Source organism: Diachasma alloeum, unplaced genomic scaffold, assembly GCF_001412515.2.
Source record: "Diachasma alloeum isolate Michigan unplaced genomic scaffold, Dall2.0 Dall_scaffold_00183, whole genome shotgun sequence".
In the NCBI taxonomy this organism is placed as follows: Eukaryota; Metazoa; Arthropoda; class Insecta; order Hymenoptera; family Braconidae; genus Diachasma; species Diachasma alloeum.
The window spans coordinates 2,413,437-2,432,776 of NW_021680349.1; the positions used below are offsets into that span (position 1 = coordinate 2,413,437).

Sequence of the window (19,340 nt, forward strand, 5' to 3'; positions counted from 1 at the left end):
GGATGCGCGTGGGACACATCGTAAACCGGAATTGGAAACATTTTTAAACTAAATTAACTGTTGGGAATATTCACTCCATTCACGAAACATTTTGTCTAACGAGTGTTCCTTCAAAACCCATTGATCTTCGAATTTTAATAGAAACACATGAGAAAAACGGGCATTCGAAGTGGCGCAGGGTCACGGGAGTCATCGCTATCTCGGGGAACCATTGACCCCCCCGCGATAAGCAGAGAAGAGATATGAACAGTTTCCAGGCATCAGATTTTTTTTTTTAAGGCCTTCGAGTTCCTTTTTGGGTCCCATTCGGCACTCTAGCCAACGCTATGCGTGCGGCTGTGGATTGTACACTGTATCGCATTCATATTCCTACTCCCACGGAAAATTTACTCTTATTTATATATGTGAAAGGCCGTGACTATTCGCACCATTGCGTGAATCACTCCCGTACACTCCATACACTCCACGCATGCGTGAAGTTTCATACTTCTGTGTGTTTCACGCAGTTGTATTTTTATACACATGTGTGTTTCACGCAGTTGCATTTTGATACGCCTGTGTGTTTCACGCAGTCGTATTCAGATACTCCTGTGTATTTCACACTCCTGTGTGTATAAACACACAGGTGTATAAAACTTCAACTGCGTGAAACACACAGGTGTATAAAACTTCAACTGCGTGAAACACACAGGTGTATAAAACTTCAACTGCGTGAAACACACAGGTGTATAAAACTTCAACTGCGTGAAACACACAGGTGTATAAAACTTCAACTGCGTGAAATACACAGCAGTATGAAAATTCGGCTGCGTGAAACACACAAACTTCACGCATGCGAGGAGTGTATGGAGTGTACGGGAGTGATTCACGCAATGGTGCGAATAGTCACGGCCTATGTGAAATATATGGTTTTATATACTCCATAAAGGTGGAAAATTTCATATTAAAAAATATATCCATGATATATTCCATTAAATACATTTCCAAATTTCATGGATGATATATTTTATTTATAGATGAAGTATACTTTGAGTATATCTCATATCGTACAATCCATTTCCGAATTGAAGGGATAGTATATGACACTTATGTAGGAATTAGGCATTGAGCATATTTCAAGATATATAACAATTATAGCCAATTTATAGGAGTTTTACATTTAAATGTTTCGATAAAATTTATAGACTCTTTATAAAAACCATCTATTGAGCATACACACACACATACACGGTACCACAATGTAAATATATTTCACGAGATTGCGCCTGAATAATCTCTCTAGCTATGTATTATATAATTGAAAAACAGGGGACGTGTAGAGGGCCCACATAGAGACAGGGGGTTCTCAATATCACGGGGGATTTACGTGAAGGTTTTGTATATGAGAAAGTAAAACGAGTAGAATTCTGATGTCAATGGAACACTCGAAGGCGACAGAAATGCAAAAATAAAAAAATAAAATTTTCATCCGAGGCCAAAGTGCCAGATCTTTCCGAGGCCAAAGTGCCAGATTTTTTCCAGGGGGAAAGTCTACTTTCGGCAAAATCGAATTTTTTCGCCAAAAAGCGTAACGGAAATTTTCGACAAAAATTTCGAACAGTGAATCTCCCTCTCATTGTTCTCTTCTTCGCGCCCTGAAATCCCGCGTTCTTGCATCGCTGGATGGTACCGACATCTACCTAAAGATGCGCTTGCGCATGCATTTATCGACCGGGCGGCGCGCGACTCTCCCTCCACTTTAACAAGAAAATTGTGTCCCCTCAGTTGCATCTACCGTGTCGCAACAATCCGCGCTTTATCAGCGACGCATTTTTTTATTTCTCGAGTGCACCGACGCATTTTGTTCACAAACCGGCAATTATCCGGTAAAATGTTCGCGAGAAATTGAAACCATCATCGAACCGAAAACGCCGATGCGTTTACGCGAGGATCGGGCGGGTGATGACGACGAGATGCTGTAGCTGAGAGTTAATCAAAGAGTGAAGGGGATTAATTTCAAAGGTTGAAGGATCAGTGGAAAATGGCTAGTCTAGCCGGCAGCTCCGGGGGCTTTCCCCGGGCCCCGACGATGCTCGAACAGCTGCTAGAGGAGATCAATTTCCAGAGGACCAAGGAGATGAGGCAGCTGCTCAAGGACGGTACGTCAATCATCAGCGACTGTTTACAGGAATGAATTTTAATCTCTGGTATCAGAGACAGAAATAACGATGAAGTTATCGGGGAAGCGAAGCATGGGTTATTCAAATTGAAACGAGTTGAGTCACTCGGCTGTTTGTATCGATCACCTCTCGATACCTAGCTGGTGTGTGTGGCTCACTGCGTCGACGCAGGCACAACACCTGTGTGTTTTTATCGCTCTGTTTTTTTCTTCGATGAATTAATACTTTCAGATTCCGGATTTGTGATGCTGCAGGGGACAACCTACTGGACGGACCTGTTTGTCCGTCACTTTCTCTTTCAGGCTGAGCACACCATCGACGGCGACGATCTGCTCTTCTTTGTACGGAAAAAACACATTAAGACGTCGTCCCGATATGTACCGAAGTTCGAGACTGAGGTCGATGTCTTCAGGAAGGACAGCAAGAAGCTGCCGATTGGCGATCCTGATATAGACTGGGAGGAGACGGTTTATCTCAACCTCGTTGTGCACCAGTTCGATTACACCCTTACTTTGGCTATTTGCACGAGGACTAGTCCAAAGGAATTGCAAGTCAGTTATCTGTCTTGGTATTGTGAATAGTTACTTAACATATGGGCGTTGTATTTAATACGTGAAATACCTCTCCCCCTTTCATGCCGGCATTTTAGTTTCGTATTATGAGAACTGTCTTCTTTGGTACATTTTAGGTTTACTTATTATTTCAGCCTGTCCTCGTTTGGTTTCGCTATTTTATAGTACTAAGCGACGCTTATGCCACCCTGTAAGAGTAGCATACACTGTTAGAAATTTTTTGAAATTTAATTAACAGCTGCCGTTGAATTTTCGATGTTCTCAACTTGAATTCAAATTCAAACTAAATTGCTCATGGAATTCCTGATTTATCTTGGAAATTCAATAAAATCAAGTTTTTCGTGATGATTGATCATTGAATTTTCAAGCACAATTTGCATTTTCAAACCTACCGTGAGAATTAGGCAATACATTCAGTTGAATTTTCAACAGATTGAAAATTCAGAAGAAAAGTTGCCTGAATTTTCACGAACTTTAGTCATTTTCACTGTCGTATGAACCTAAGAAATCACATTTCATTGGATATTCAAGAAAATTGACTGATTTATTAATAACAGGATCTGTGGAAATTCCATGTAAATTATTCGTTGTTAAAAATTGAAAGATTTTTTACTCGAAATTTAAAGAGTAATTTTCAACGGTGTACCCACAGTTTTATTTGAATGAATATTCTTCTTCTTTAATACTTCTTCTGAGAAACCAAGAACTTTCTTCAAGAGATTTTACGCTTGCGCTGAAGACGATAATAATTTGTTTTTAATAACAAAAGTCCTCAAATCAAGTCTAGTTGCGTGAATTTATTCAATAGTTTTTCAGTCTCAAATTAATAATATTCTCATGGATAAACTGCTTGACTTGGTTTGATAAGTCGCTTTCTTGTTACGAACGAATTACTCTCGTCTTCCCAAAAAGTACGAAATCCCTTGACGAAAGTTTGTTTTTTTAAGGGCAAGACATGCTCTTGAAAATTTTCAAGCTACAGTTTTCGTCGATTGAAGTAAACACTCACTTCTTTTTTCTCAATTTGCTGTACCATCTGAGGGCAAAAACCAAACGAATATTTATCAAATATGATGTAAAACAAAGAAAACTTGTAACATCAAGGAAATAAATGAATTGAATTGAATATTTTTCAAATACGGAAAGTTTCAGAAAATTTCTTGTTTCTGTTTTAAAATGGTCATCTGTTGATTAATCATGGAGTAACTGGTTATCATGTCTTCAGGTACTCAGACGACACTCGCAGAAGGTGTACGCGAGTCCCAGTCGACGTAGAATGGACGCCAAAGGGGATCTCGAGGAGATGACTTATCCGCACATTTGCTTCATGGTTGATAACTTTGACGAAGTATTCTGTGATATTTTAGTTAGGGACGGGGAGATGGTGTGTGTTGAACTGGTAGCTTCGGATCGAGAGGGAGCGGTGCAAGGGGTCATCTTCCTCGGGTCCATTCGGTATGACGCGTTGAAGAAGGTCTACGATGCGAGGGTAAGTCCACATTAACTGACGTGAGTTGTTCCTTCACGTGATTCAATGCTTCTGTGCAGTCGAGCCTGAGCACCAAGATGGCTCAGAGAATGACTTTCGGACTCTTCTCCGGGGCGTCTTCTCAGCGAGTGGAATTCGTCCGCATGAAAGGACCCCAAGGTATCTCCCCCCATCCCCTTTTGCTCTTCAAAGTTTATTTATTTCAGACACAATTTTATATTTAATAGCGGACATGAATAACGTAGAAAAAAATCCTTAACGGGAGACCCTTCTGAATTTGAAAGGTTCTCCAACTGAAAAATGACATTCATGACAACTTTTTTGTCAGTGCACCCGTTTAAAAAAATGTCGACTGATCCACCGGTGTCCATTTAATTATGGCGGGTATATAAAAAACGCAACAAAACGATTTTTAGCTTTAAAAATTCATAGGGTAAAATTCAGCGGACCAATCATGTTGAAATTGCCGTGAAAATGTTCAAAATAGTCATACGCACAAAATTACGGATTCGAATTTCGATCGGATCATTCCTCAATTTTATGGACTCGAGAATCGAAAAAAAATCGCAAAATGTCAAAAATTCCAAATTTCGAAATCGGTCCCAAATCTCGTTCAGAAAAAATGATAATCCATCACATATGATGATGTCATAATGATGAAAGATAAAACACAAGGAGCCAAACTCCACTTCAGGGTTTTTAATCAATACCTTTGAATGCGGCGGAGATACCGAAATTTTTATAATAGCGATGGATTATCTTTTCTCTCCTCATGGATTCATGTTATTCACGTTCAACGTTACACGCTAACAGCAATTTATGTTTATCGCAAAATACGGTACATGTTAAAGTAGCCACATCAGTTCTTAAGTCACAATTGGCAATGAAAGACCACTGTACAGAGAAAAAAGTTGAGAGAAAAAACCATTAAAATCCCGTAAAAATTAAGTATCAACGCGCAAAAATTATGATTTGATCCCGATATTGGCTTGTATCTTACAAAAGTTGTAACTGAAGTTTATAAATGTCTAAACAAGTTAGACGAAAAGTAATGGGACTGATCTTTCAGGCGATACATCTTGAAATGCGCGATGTGCACGCTATATCGCGCAGTTTCTGATATTGGCCTGTATATTACTAAAGTTGTAATTGAAGCTTTTTTTTTTCAAAAGAAAAAATTCATTTTTCTCTTTACATTTTGCCGTATTGTTAACACAGAAATTCCGAGATAGTAGATTAGAATGCTTTATTTCCTTGATGCTACTGTTACAGTTTTACATCTACACAAGGCAACGAAAAATCTCTCCAATAACACTCCACTAAATTCTTTTCATATCAATAATATATAATAACTAATGATAATATCACAGTAGCATAATACAAAGTCCAAGGTAGTTCCAAGTATCATTTCGAGTCGAAATGACACTTAAAATTAAGTGAATACCTATTTCCACCATTTACAAACGATGTTTAGCGTGAGTAAAGGGCTCACCTGTCCCTCTCTCATTACTGTAATAAGAAAAAAAAATCCATTCACAATTTTAAAAAACCCTGGATACCCTAAACAGGCAAAGGCCACGCCGAGATGGCTGTGACGAAGCCAAAAGGTTCGGGCGCCGAAACCCCGACGTCGGAGCCCGGCTACTCCGTCACGGACGCCCTCTGGGACGCCGACTGGGACGACGCCGAAGAACTCTTCATGTATCGTCACCAGAGAAGACTGTCAGACCCAAGTTCCAATCTCAATAATTTCGTCCGCGGTGGCTGGCGGACGAAGCCAGATCAGTGTGCGTCGAAAGCGAGATCGGAGAACGAGGGTCTCGACTCCATGGCCAATGGGCTCAATGAAATCGAGGCTGGGGACGTGCGTGACGGTAATTACACATCACTCAATCCTGAATGACATTTTTATTGAGCACGATCCGAGGGGCAATGGGAGGAAGCGAACACACACTCTTACCCTTTGACGATTAATTTGATGATTTGTTTGATGATTAGTTTGGGATTTGATTTCAGTGATGAAGTGGTGAATGACAATAACTTGAGTTTGATTTTTCTCAACTCGAAGACTTGTTGAAATAATTTTTATGTCGTTTAACCACTTCAACGCTGATTTTCTATGCATGCGCATTGTCTTCCCCAGCTAGTATCAATCATTGAAAAGAGCTGCATGCTCCCAGTAATATTGAGATACCCAGGGGAGCGGAGAAGGTAGAAATGCGCACGAGTGACGACGAAACGAAAAAAAAGCCGGGGATGTTTTTTCCAAATAACTGGAAATAAACGTATAGTTGAATTCTTTCTTCTTCTCTCTCGATAGATCCTCATTCCCTCAGCAATATCCAAGCGACTAAAATTCCAAAAACCCTCACACACTCGCCAAATCTAACCAAAACAGTTAATCCACCCGGAACAGGGTGTCCGTCACAAGTGGCGACAAAAAAATTGCCAAATTTCCTTTGTAGCTAAAGATCAGGCGAGCAGCTGGGGCGGCCGGGTCGCGTCGTCATTGCGCCCTGGACGTAAAGATAATCGGAGGAGTCCACGCGTGACGAGACGCGGGCCCTCTAGAGAACGAAGTGACGAGAGGGACCGGATTGAGAGTAATTGTGACAATGAGAATTGTCCATCGCCGAGACGTTACGCCGGTGAGTCGGGGCATTGTTGTTTAGGTAACCCACGTGGGGGTTGACGAATAAAAAAAGACAGGGCATTAGCCCTCGATCACTCGCTCAATGAGCGCAGCGCCGACCACTTCCGTTTTTTTGTATTTCAGCGTGTTGCGCGACGCTTAAGGATGTTTAGCCAGTGTCGGTAAACTATCGGTAAATGTTTTTTTTTTATGGTCAAGGAAAATTCCGTAATTTATAAAACCAACTTTTCTAACGTGAAAAAAAATTAATCGCAATAGTCTCGGCAGAAATGGATACATCAATTTTTTCTTATACACGGGCTTTTATGAAATTTATATTCAAATTGATAATTCATCTACTAGAAGACTCTAAAAATATAAATAAAAATAGAAGTTAATTTGTAAAATCATACAGAATCCAATGGTTCATATTAGCCGCATGCATTTGGTGCATTTTATCCATTTCATTTCTGAATAATGAACAGGATTGATGGATTGAAATTTGTACCAAATTGAAGGAAATATCTTCATCTCTCAGTTTTAAAAAAATCAATTTTTTCAAGTACTTGCGATCTTGATAAAACATCCTTGAAAATTCTGAAAAAATTAGAGATCCTAGTTCAATCCTTTTATTAAGCGTTGGCGTTGTTCGTTTTTTCCTCGAGAAATTTATGTAGCTAAAAAACAAAAAGCCACCTTGAACGGACAGGAAAGCGGTGCCGCGCCGCCCGGTGCGCGTGAGTCTCTGTCTCTGCCGCTCGAGCGGCAGTGTTGCCACATTCACCGTCAAACTTGCAATGCGCGCGTATCAGTAACCGCCAAAGTGGCAACAGCGCGCTCGGTTAACCCAGCGGCGCTGCGCTCCCCCCGCGACGGATGAAGGCTGGCGAGCGCGAGTGATCGAGGGTTAACGTGGGGTGATGTAGGAACGCCGAAGCGTCGTCAGCGTCACAGGACGCATCACCATATCGAGGTGGGGAGTGAGTCCCTGCTGGTGACGACTGGTGACAATCTCACGGAGGACAACGTCATGCAGAAACTGGACACTGGAGCCATTCTGGTGAACGGAAAGGAGGAGCTGCCCCTGGGGTACGGGGAGAGTGAGGACAATGCCTTCGTCAATCAGAGATTACCGAATTACAAGGAGAACGGGGACACGCGAGGATTCTTGTCGTCGGACGGAAACCCAGAGGAGCCTCTTCGCCGAAGACACCGGGCGCGTCATCACAGGCCCCGTCGGTACTTCAGTGACGACGAACTCTTCGGAGTTGTCGGGAGGAAGAACGGACGCGTTGTTAATGACGCCGGGTCCAACGGAAGGACCGACACCGACGACGACAATCATCCGAGAATTTCGCCGAAGGACAAGAACGCTAATGCCAGGATTTCAAAACCTCTGGACAGCTGTCAGAGGCAAAGCGCAACTCTGCCAAGGAGGCGCAGAAGAAGGGCCCTGTCAGGCAGTGTCATCGGGAATCATCCGCTTCCGCCCCACAGGGTCACACCAGATGGCACTGCCATCTACTACTGGTGCGAGCTCCCGCGCCGCCCCGGCTCTCAGGGTAATTTCATAAAGCAGAACCCCTGTTAAATGACCTTGATTCATCATCAACTTGACCCATGGGCGATATCCTCACTTCCCCCGAGTCTGAGTGTCGTCACTCGTTCGATTTCTACTGATCTTCTACTATCTTCATTGCCATTTCATTCTTAATCTTGCAGATGATGCATTCTATTCTACAGCTTCCTCTACGTTGCTCACTATTATTCTTTTGATCATTACAGTCATGGTTTTGTTCATTCGGTCAGGCACTAATTGAGCACCATTCATTATCTTTATCTTATTCATGGTATCAAGCATTAATCATTAATTGTGGTTAACGTATTTTTCAATCGATTTCGTTTGGTTACGTGTTCTGTGCTGTTTTGGATTCATTATTCAGTTTTCTTTTGGTTTATTGGTGAATGGATGGAATGGTTGTTTCAAAATATCGATATGTGCGAGGTAACGGGCACTCTAGCGCGGGGGATACCGAGGTTACTGGCCTGGGTCAAATTATGAATTTGATGTGGATTTTTTTTTCGCGGGGGTCTGATGGAGATAATTAGTAATGAGGCCTTTGTTGGTTGAACAGAGCTGGATGACGGGGCTTATAATCCATTGTGGACGATGAGGGGGTTCACGCAGACGTTTCACTTCTGGAAGGAGACCAGGAGGGCACAATCAGTTCCTTTGAATGCTTTTTTAACGTACATCACTTTACCCTGGTGGAGTATAGCCAAAGGTCAGTTGATGCGATTTAGGGAGAAAAAATCATGACATTTCTGATTTCTATGAAAATTCCTTGAGCTTCCAAATTTTTAAGAGGCATTAAGACGAGAATTCGTCAATTCGTTTGAATTCTCAATGGAAATATGAATATTTGGTGACAAATTATGCTGAATTTTTAATTCATTGAAAGTTCAAGGATATGTTTACCACAAATTTTCCTGATTTCAATCGATTTTCGGGAAGAACCGCACAGAGAAAAAAGTTTCTTAAAATAAGAACCGTAGGGCGGATTTGTAATTAGTGACGATTCGTGACGATGGGAGGAGGCGATTGCCTAGGTTGTGACGTCACATCGTAATTTGAGGAGACAAGGATGTCAAAAAAATACAGGTGTAGCAAATTTTATTGCACAGGGAACAGTAATTTTTTCATCTATGGATGTGCAAAAAAAATTTATTGAATTACAATTTCACTTTACGATTTCCTTTCTTCTTTTAATCTTTCGATTTCCTAGGTAATTTCTACGCAACTTTTCTCTCCGCGCAGAAACCTTTTTCTCTGTGTGAACTGAAATTGCCTGTTCTCATTGATTTTTTCGTGAAATGCGGAATTTTCGATGCCGCAATTCCTTGAAATTTCAGTAGAATTAAAATGCCAAAAATTTTTTTCCATCGCTCTTTCCAGACATATTGGACCACCGAGAGGATCCCATTTTGACATTCTAATGATCGGCCATAATCACTGGATTTGAATTTTTTTTACTGGAGAAAAAGTACTGTCGGCCCAAACCAGGACCGAAGCGTTGACTAAACTTTTACCTTCTGCTCCCTCCCCAGACCACCAGGTCGAGAAAGACGTCAACTTGTACAAAGTACTATTCAACGCAACCGTTGTTCCATTATTTCATGTAAAAATTCGATCAATACACGTGATTTTGTTTGTATGCAAGAGTATTATCTTTGTACACCCTGCCACATCCACATCCGCTCCCCATCGATTATAAACACTTGATGAGGGAAATCCCACTTCAGTTGGATTTCAGTTGCCTCTTCGAACGAAATTAGCCGCGATGACGGGTGCAATTTCATTTGCGATCGGTTTTCTCAGTATTTTTGGATGCAACAGTGTCCGCGGGCAAGATTACTTCGAGTTCATGCGGAACGAGGGGGGCAGGGGACACAGCCGTAAGTAAATTGTCGATGTATTCAGAGAAGATTTTCTTTTCCTTAATTATCAATGAATGAAGGACTTGAGAGACGTATAGTGATGATTGATCAATGCAGGTCAGAGATCGCCGCCTGCTCCGAAGATAAACAATGTGACAGTTAGTCGCTCTTCGAAATTAGCGGTATTCGGTAATGCAGCGTATACTGACGATGATTTTTATGGTTCCAATGTTGGAAAGAGTCCACAAGTAGTTGGTGAGTTGGGTGAAGGGTGGGGCAAAATGGAGCTTCTTGAATCTTTCACATTTATGTTGAGAACGTGCACTGATAGACTGATTCATTTATTCCAAACGAGATTCGTTAACTAATCCGTAATTCGTATTAACGAATGGCGGAGTTAAAAATGACTAAATGAATATGAGTTAAGAGTTAACGAATGGTTCACTTCGAAGATGGGAATTGAGTGAAACAAGGCCCCTCAAATGCGCATTTGTTAACTATTAACGAATGAACGTTTGGTGAGATCGAATAGACGTTCGTCTTCGATCAAATGCATTCGTTAACAATAAGTAATCCTTTTTATCAGTGTGATTGTAGGGTCGGTGAAGGGTTTCAAATGCTTCGTTTTGGGAAATATTTATTCGGAAATTTATCACCAGTTATTAGGGATTTGCGAATGTTTTCCCCAATTTTGTTACATTTCTCTTCAAGTTCTATAAGAATAATAATCTTCAAGTTCTATTAAAATATTCTATTTGCTTTTTGCGGCATTTCTGTATAAGATTATGCACTATACTTGGTAATTTTTTAAGAGATATTTGACAGAATAAAAATCAATAGATTTTTGTCTTTCTTTATAAATTCCTGGACGTAAATTCTCTAAGTTGTTTCTGCTGTATTTTTAGTTGTTCCTCGTAATACAATCGTAGAAAACACAATTAGAAAATTCTTGCCTAAAAATTCTCAGAAAAAATCCCAGTAGAATAAGTTATATAAAAAATTAACGGCTATAGATATTTTTATATGAACAAATATCTATTGAAAAACGAATGAAGGAGTTGATGGAGAAGAGTCATATTTTGTAATAGAGCTGACGCAAACAACAAATATAATTTTTCAATGGAATTCAAATACAACTCCCGTAGAATTCTTAGAGAACTCCAATAGAAATTCAATAGAATTTCTTCAAGAAAGCGCGAAATTTTTCAATTAAATTTTTTTCACATTTTCACATTGTCAAACCGGAGATTGTGATAATAATGGTTATTAAAATCCAATTCGATCAACTATTGAAGTCAATTTTGTCTGAATTATAGCTTCAACTTCCCTTGACCTCTCTCTGAAGTGATTGAGAATTGAAGAAGGTCCGTCATGCCTCATTCTCTTTCTTTCATATCATACCTCTCGTTTCGTCTTCGGGAAAAGGTAGATCTTAGAGTGATGATACCACTTCTAATTTAAGAATGTAAGGGACGCACTAAGGACATCTATGCGATGGGATACAAGGCCATGTGCAATCCAAAACTCACTCTGGTGAAATTAAATCCTGATCCCGGCTACGAGTATAGTCCTAGCATTATTCTTCTCAAGCGATGCAAAGGTCCTTGCGGGCATTCCACCCAGTCTTGCATGCTGCTGGAATCAACTTTTAAGACAATATACGTTAAGAGGAAGGAGAAGGCCAATGGTTTGTATATGAAAGCCTCGAAGTGCCTGGAAATTGAGGTTGAAGAACACACAAAATGCAAGTGAGTTCAATTCGTGCATAAAAAAAATTATTACGCATTGCGGAATAGTATATTTTAGGGCGAGCGCCATGGGATTGGCCAAACTCGCGAATAAAAAAACCCATGGCACTAGTCGTGAACGATATCCTTCCACAGTAATTTTTTCTTTTACGAGTTGGGGGAAGGGCCAATACCAATCCCCGGACGGGGAAAAGTAAAGAGCAGTTCACAAAGAATAAAAAGTAGTATCAGAAACGTCACTAGTTTTCTGCCACATGTTACTAATTATTGGAAACACTGGACACTCGCTAGAATGACCCTAGTCATCTGTGATTTTTGTCATTGAAATTTGGAGATGAGTCCCTGAAACCAGCAAAATTACTGTGAAAATTAGCGATGAGTCTCTGAAAATCAGTGACATTATTCGGAGGATGCGTGAATGTCATTAGAAATTGATGACAAAATCACTGAATTTCAGAATTTTGCATTCACGAGTCCCTAATAATAGGAGCACGTCAATAAAACTTCGTAAAAAAAATGAGTTAAACCAACTTTGGGTTTAAGTCGATTAATTCTACTTTAGAAAAATCAAATTGAAAGTCAAATTGAACTTGCGTCAATAAAACCTTCCGGTCACCTTATCTTTTGTAATAATATGTGGACGTCCGCATGAAAAGGGACCACTTTGGCACTATTGGAGTTATGTATATTCCCATCATTTTGATCTGATTCGGAACATTTAGAGCCCAGAATGAACTTGATAGCGTAAAGAGTGACGACGCTAAAGAAGATCGAAAAAATAATTTAACATGGGTTTAAATGGGAGTTGGCAAGAGAAAAACGTGAATATCTCGGAAACTAGAATCGACAAAGTGGTCCCTTTTCATGCGGCCGTCCACATATGAGTAAACATGAACCCCTAATAATTAGAGATAAATTCCTGAAAATCAGTGACATGTACCTGAAAATCGAAAGCTTTTTTTTTACGTAAAAAAATAGTTTCTTACATTGCAAAGATTGATAAAAATTCAGCGCAATGGCAGTTTCCTTGAGTGCACAAGGAAAAAATTTCCATCCTCTCTGATAACAAAAAAGTTAAGCCCCTGCGGATAGAGGATGCGGTATAATTTATCATCCTTTTTCAACTCAAACCAATTTCCTTGAAAGGTGCGGATGCGCTTTGATGGCCAGCGATTGCAACAGGAGGCAGAAGTACTATCCAGAAGCCTGCGACTGCAAGTGTGAAAATCTGAACGACAAAGCGAAATGCGACAGTCAGGAGAACATGGACTGGGACCCACAGACTTGTCGATGCATCTGCAAGATGGAGGAGGAGATCTGCAATACTGGATTGCACTGGGTTCCCTCGATGTGCAAGTGCGTGCTTGATTTCACTCCCCAATCATTTGAAAATTACACCATGCGATTTTTACGTTTTTGATTGTTAACAGATGTGCTCAAGTTATGGAGAACTACATCGCATCTTTCCAGTGATCATTTTGGGGACCAGGAAGACGATTTTTTTTCCACATTATAATTGTATTGGAAGATGAAGGGGATTCGAGTTCAACGAAATAAAAATTGTAGATTGAATCCAAAATTCAAAAGATCGCTTTCCGTAAAGAATAGCAAAAGCGATCTTCTAATGATATTTCGCTACATTCGCAGGTGCGCTCGACTTCCGGGCATTGAGGGTCTGTACTAGTTGCAAAAATTATTTTCCTCATCCACAAACCCCAGAGTTGCACCGTAAACTGTCTCTACAAACGGGAATATGAGATAAAATCGAAACTCACGAGAACGAAACTGTCCACAAATTAAAATATGATCTCTCTCTTTATTTATAGTCAGCATGTGACAACAATTATGCATTTTGTTAATAGATAACATCTCCCTCGAAATCCGATCCTCCAACTTTCCCCGGGTAATCCCCGAAATTATGCCACGTATGATTCCACAACGCCGGGTTTCCGCGTGGATCAACCTTACGATTTCTCGGAGGCACAGCCGTTGAATTCAAATGAATCAACTCCCGCATCATTCCCTCCAGCATTTCTGGATGTCTATGTAACATAAATTCTCGGTTATAAAAAACGAAAATCACGGAGGAATTCGAATAAATATCACTTACAGCTTAACAAGGTTGTTGAATTCACATGGATCACGATGAATATCAAAGAGACAAGGGGCCTCCAGAGGTCGACACTCAGGTAGACTCGGATCTTTCTTTCCACACTGAATTTTCGAATTCTCACGGAGTTTAGTAATCGCATCGGGCGTTAATTGATGGCCGAGTGAAGTGACCGCACGACCTGCTAAGCTATCAATGACTTCATTGATTCTGTACGGCATGTCCCAGGCGGATGGTCCATACCAGCTGTCATAAGTCGCGTAGTCCGAGCCTACAGGATGTTCTTAATAAGTACCTCATGCGTTTCACTATCTCTCAACTATTTAAAACGAGAGATTGAGAGCATTTCGTCATCAAAATGTGTCCGTCAATCCTCTCGCCAATTACGGAAGACCAAATTATTAATGGAAATGATTGATTCGACGGTGGAAGTGGGATGTGAAGGCACTTTCTAATGAATGCCACGTGAGATGCTGGGGAAAAAATATTTTACCGTTAATCAGCTTCCAGTTGTCCACGGTTATTGCTCCATACTTTGCCAAAACATCGATGTTGTGGAGAATAACACGGGACGGTGGTGAGTCATTGGTATTCATAGACCGCCACATGTCTATGCCGTCTAGAGATGCTGGGATGGATGATTTATTGGCTCCAGCCAGGGTTAACAGTGTTGGAAGCCAATCAACAATGTGCATTTTTTTGGTGAATATTCTGCCGGGATTGGAGAGCTTCGGAGTCCACAATAGCGCTGATGAGCGAACACCTCCTGTTTTTTTTTCATTTTATGGGAAATTAATTGATAGGTTTATTGGGATACGTTCGCGGAACAACGATGACTGATTTGGTAATCATCTTATTAGGGAAATGAAACGATCTTAGGAGTTGGAACACACTGTTGCAAATTTTTGTTTGAATTTTCAGTGCCAAATTCCGGAAATTTTTATCGTGTACCAATTCCACTGACATTTCAGGAAATCTTGTCATTGAAAATTCAGAATTTCGGGGAAAAATCAAATAGAACTGTTAATTGCCGTTCCATTTTTCCCTAAAAATGAATAGACAACCAGAAAATTCTGGTAAATATTTTCTTGAATTTTCAGGACAGTGACACTGAATGCGATTTTAAGGGAAAAAAATCATAGAGTTTCATATTTTATTGAAAATTCAAATAAATTAAGGAATTCTTGTCTTTATGCCCCTTACAATTCTGAAATTTCACTGAATTGTCAGTGAAACCCGAAATTTCACGATTTTTTTCCCCTAAATCGCATTCATTTTCACTGTCCTGAAAATTGGTAGTCAACTGTCCATCAAATTTCATTTTTTTTTCCAACAGTGCAGAAGGGGAAGTGGAGGAGTGGAGAAATGATTGCAAGGGGGGAACAGAAATGATCGTAAGGGTCGAAGAGCAAAAGATAATGACGATCGAACGTAAGGATAAATAATAAAGGCAAAACTGTAACATGAACTGTGATCGAGTCAAATTAGATCTCACAAGCATTTCAATTGACGGTTTAAGGATATCCAAGTCCTTTGGCCTTTTTTTCTGCAGTAAAATGCTTTTGTACTTTTGTAGCCAAACATCAGAGCATGAAAAGCTCAAATGAAAGCTTTTTGGAGCTTTCATTTGAGCTCCATTTGACCCCAAGTTTCCAGACATTTTACAATAGTTTCATTATTTAAACTTTGCAGGTCGGATTTTGATGTAAAAAAATGTTCTCCATAACAAACAAAGAACTCGAAGTAACGGAAACGATCCGAAGAAACGAAATCACTTGTAAAAATATAGTGTAAAAATGTCTATTAGACAATCAAACCCCAAAACGAATTACTATTTTCAATTTCAATCGATGAAGTAAAAAAGAAACATAAAATGCAATAAAAGTCGTAAATAATCTGAGTGAGATTAACTGTTAGCTCTGGAGTATCGCCCTCTCGATACCCTTTCGTAGACTTTTTGCCACCAACCTTCCCAAGGAGTAGCTTTCACACCCCTGAGTGGATAATTCGATGCAGCATTTCCATTGAACCCCTCCGCAGGCCCTCCATTGTCCGACGAAAATACAATAACACTATCTTTCAACATCTCCTTCTTCATGAGCGCATCCACGACAGCTCCAACGGAGTCGTCGACTTTACTCAACATAGCCGCGAATTTCCGGCGTTTGTAGTGCGCTACGTCCGGAAATTTTTCAACAGCTTCGTCAGGCACTGGCAGCAGATCGTAGGAATTCGATGAGTGCGTTGCGCCGTGAGCAAGGTACAAGAACAACGGCTCCGTGGCATTGTGCCTCTGAATGACTTTCACCGCCTCGCGGGAGAATACGTCGGTGGAATATTTTCCGTGGAGATCCCAAGCTGTGTCGAGACCTCTTCGCATGTCTACTCCCCAATAAGGCTGGATTGATCACAGAGAAAACAAATGGGTAATTGCCTTCACGGAGAGAAATATTCAATAAAAATTACCAGAAAAACGACGTAAAAATTACGTTTCGAAACGTAATCTGGGAGCGAAGTAAAATTCAATAAAAAGTGTCAATCGTCACGTAAATTCTACGATCTGTTCCGTAAAAATTACTCATCCGTCCGACGCCTCACGGCTAGCCATGAGTCACCATGAGGGGGAGATTTTAACAACACGTTTCGTAATTTGTCCGGAACTTTTCGTAAAAATTCTTAAACATCCAAGAATTTTCATGTTCTGAGGCATAATAAGTCTTGAAGTTTCTGTTAGATTTTACAACTTCCAGAAAAATTACGTGACTTTTTCGTATTTTTTCGGTGACAGACCCGAAAATTTACTGAACGTTTCAGATTTATTCTCTTATATTCCTATAGAAATTCACTGAAAACGATTCTCGCTTGCGGATTACGTGAAATGTTCCGTAATTTTTCTTGAATATTTCTCTCCGTGTACGTCACAACGTAGTCAGTATATTTTCCCTGATAAATTAGCCTTTTGCTTCTGAATTGAATTTAGTGATATCACGACGAATTTTCAGTGACGCCACTAATTTTTAGGGGCACTAGATTAGTCCGCGCGCTCTGCGCGCGTACACTGACAGACCGGTTTAGTCGATCCAAACGAGACTTTTTAACTATTACCGTTCGTTAACTATTAACGAATCGCGGTAACAGTTAAGAAGCTTCGTTTGGTGCAACTGAATCGTTCCACCTTTTCTATCAGTGTATGTTCTACTCCATGTTCTACTAAATGTATATTAATTGTAGTGAATATTGTTATATTAGATTTCGCTGATAAATTAGCCTTTTGCTTCCGAATGGAATTTTTATGACGATTTATCACAAATCGAATTCAGTGATTTATTGAATTGAATTCAGTGACATCACGACGAATTGTCAGTGACGCCACTAATTTTTAGGGGCACTAGATTGGTCCGCGCGCTCTGCGCGTGTACACTGACAGGACGGTTTAGTCGAACCAAACGAGACTTTTTAACTATTACCGTTCGTTAACTATTAGCGAATCGCGGTAACAGTTAAAAAGCCTCGTTTGGTGCAACTGAATCGTTCCACCTTTTCTATCAGTGTATGTTCTACTCCATGTTCTACTAAATGTATATTAATTGTAGTGAATATTGTTATATTAGATTTCGCTGATAAATTAGCCTTTTGCTTCCGAATGGAATTTTTATGACGATTTATTACAAATCGAATTCAGTGATTTATTGAATTGAATTCAGTGACATCACGATGAATTGTCAGTGACGTCAGTAATTTTTAGGGGCACTAATTACAAACCAATTCTTCAGCAGTATGATCGAAATAATTATGATGTCCAGTCCAGAATCCAATGTGACTCTCAAACCCCCTGTACAACGGCGTATACTTCCTCTTGTAATGACCAAGATGCCACTTGCCGACAATGTGACGCCGATAACCCAAATCACTGAGATACTCAGGAAGTAGCTTCTCGGCGAGCGATAATCCCCATGGTTCTGCACCCTTCACGACCTTCGATTAGAGGAGACATAAAATTACAGTAATTGCTCTAATTAGTAGAACATCGGAGTGATTAGAGTTGAGTTGGTGCTCACGCCGTGCTGCATGCCAGTGTGTATTGGGTATTTTCCAGTCATGAGGGCACTTCTGCTTGGGGAACATAGTGGCGTTACATAGTGACGGTTCAGAATCAGTCCGGTGTAGGCTAGGGCGTCGAGGTTTGGGGTTCGAATGTCCCCGGCTCCGTGGAAACCTACGTCATTCCATCCCTAAAAATATCAGGGATGGCCGTCAAGCTTCCGATTCTTCAATATTAAAAGAATTCTCATTGATTTCTTGCTTACATTGATTAAAGTTTAAATGTACTATCGAAATTTACAATAAAAAACACTATCGAAATTTAAAAATAGTAAAATAATTGATAATCTAAATTTTCAATTGATGATGAATTAAAGATTTAACAAATGTGGAACTGTAAATTTTCTATTAAGTAAATAATACTAAATTTCTTGTAAGGGGTTTTCGATTATTCAAATAATCGTCAATCTTTCTAACTAAATTACTGATTAATAAATAATTTGGAATTTGAATATTTAAATTGATGATTACTTCCATCATTCAAATTTACGAGTGGCTACTTAATAATTTAACGGTAATTATAATTTATGAATATGGCTATCCCTGAAAAATATGGACAATCTATTTTTTTTTCGTATCGTGAATATAAATTTAATTCAATATTTTTTTTTGTCACTGTCTACTTTTCAGTTTCAGCCTCACTAATTTTCCGGAATCAATCACCACATTTCAGCGATAAAAATCACCGACGATTAGGGCTGAAAATCAAAAATTTTATTCTTTGTCTTATGAAGGGGTAGAGTGAGTTAATAAATTTCATTTCAAAATCAGTTTCTCTCAAATATCTTGGAATCCAACATAGTATATTGCGCACTCGTATCGAAATATACTATTGTAATTTGTCTAAAACATGTTTTAGTATTATGTTCACTCGATTCATTCGGCTTTAATATTGCATCTTATCATTGAAAAAAATTCAATTTTTCTATTGATTATACTGCGTATAAAGTTGCATTATCTATACTTACCAAGTCATCAGCGAGAATGTAGATAATATGCGGCGACTTCCCACAGACGGAATTCACCAAGTACAGTACAATGATGCCAAGCAGCATGACAATATCGAAAAATGCACGTCTGGCCACCGCGAG

General features: G+C 39.8%; 3 protein-coding genes across 3 annotated transcripts; 2 read left to right on the forward strand and 1 right to left on the reverse strand.

The window, feature by feature from the left end:
• Nucleotides 1-1,760: 1,760 nt before the first annotated feature.
• On the forward strand, nt 1,761-10,067 carry LOC107047391. The gene is made up of 9 exons (XM_015270159.2): nt 1,761-2,138; nt 2,391-2,710; nt 3,957-4,220; nt 4,280-4,379; nt 5,789-6,094; nt 6,686-6,868; nt 7,779-8,414; nt 8,988-9,137; nt 9,809-10,067. Exons 1-9 carry the CDS (start codon nt 2,021-2,023, stop codon nt 9,847-9,849), a joined length of 2,118 nt encoding a protein of 705 aa, XP_015125645.1. The 5' UTR covers nt 1,761-2,020; the 3' UTR covers nt 9,850-10,067.
• Nucleotides 10,068-10,171: 104 nt separating this feature from the next.
• Nucleotides 10,172-13,881, forward strand: LOC107046886 (vascular endothelial growth factor A). Its single transcript, XM_015269611.1, has 5 exons — nt 10,172-10,308; nt 10,408-10,545; nt 11,753-12,038; nt 13,185-13,394; nt 13,469-13,881. Exons 1-5 carry the CDS (start codon nt 10,194-10,196, stop codon nt 13,509-13,511), a joined length of 792 nt encoding a protein of 263 aa, XP_015125097.1. The 5' UTR covers nt 10,172-10,193; the 3' UTR covers nt 13,512-13,881.
• On the reverse strand, nt 13,835-19,340 carry LOC107046882 (arylsulfatase B). Its single transcript, XM_015269600.1, has 7 exons — nt 19,218-19,340; nt 18,207-18,380; nt 17,911-18,123; nt 16,117-16,546; nt 14,642-14,914; nt 14,149-14,419; nt 13,835-14,080 (listed from the first exon to the last, which is right to left on the reverse strand). The coding sequence occupies exons 1-7, from the start codon at nt 19,302-19,304 to the stop codon at nt 13,894-13,896; spliced, it is 1,635 nt and encodes a 544-aa protein (XP_015125086.1). The 5' UTR covers nt 19,305-19,340; the 3' UTR covers nt 13,835-13,893.

Bases quoted from the DNA above. Each gene is read 5' to 3' on its own strand.
- LOC107047391 (XM_015270159.2), top strand. From the start codon at position 2,021: ATGGCTAGTCTAGCCGGCAGCTCCGGGGGCTTTCCCCGGGCCCCGACG. The intron at 4,221-4,279 runs GTAAGTCCACAT...GCTTCTGTGCAG, and splicing joins AGAAGGTCTACGATGCGAGG to TCGAGCCTGAGCACCAAGAT. The intron at 6,869-7,778 runs GTGAGTCGGGGC...GGGGTGATGTAG, and splicing joins ATCGCCGAGACGTTACGCCG to GAACGCCGAAGCGTCGTCAG.
- LOC107046886 (XM_015269611.1), top strand. From the start codon at position 10,194: ATGACGGGTGCAATTTCATTTGCGATCGGTTTTCTCAGTATTTTTGGA. The intron at 10,546-11,752 runs GTGAGTTGGGTG...TTCTAATTTAAG, and splicing joins AAAGAGTCCACAAGTAGTTG to AATGTAAGGGACGCACTAAG. The intron at 13,395-13,468 runs GTGCGTGCTTGA...GATTGTTAACAG, and splicing joins TGGGTTCCCTCGATGTGCAA to ATGTGCTCAAGTTATGGAGA.
- LOC107046882 (XM_015269600.1), bottom strand. From the start codon at position 19,304: ATGCTGCTTGGCATCATTGTACTGTACTTGGTGAATTCCGTCTGTGGG. The intron at 14,915-16,116 runs GTTGGTGGCAAA...AAAAAAAAACAG, and splicing joins GAAAGCTACTCCTTGGGAAG to GAGGTGTTCGCTCATCAGCG. The intron at 14,081-14,148 runs GTAAGTGATATT...TATGTTACATAG, and splicing joins TTCAACAACCTTGTTAAGCT to ACATCCAGAAATGCTGGAGG.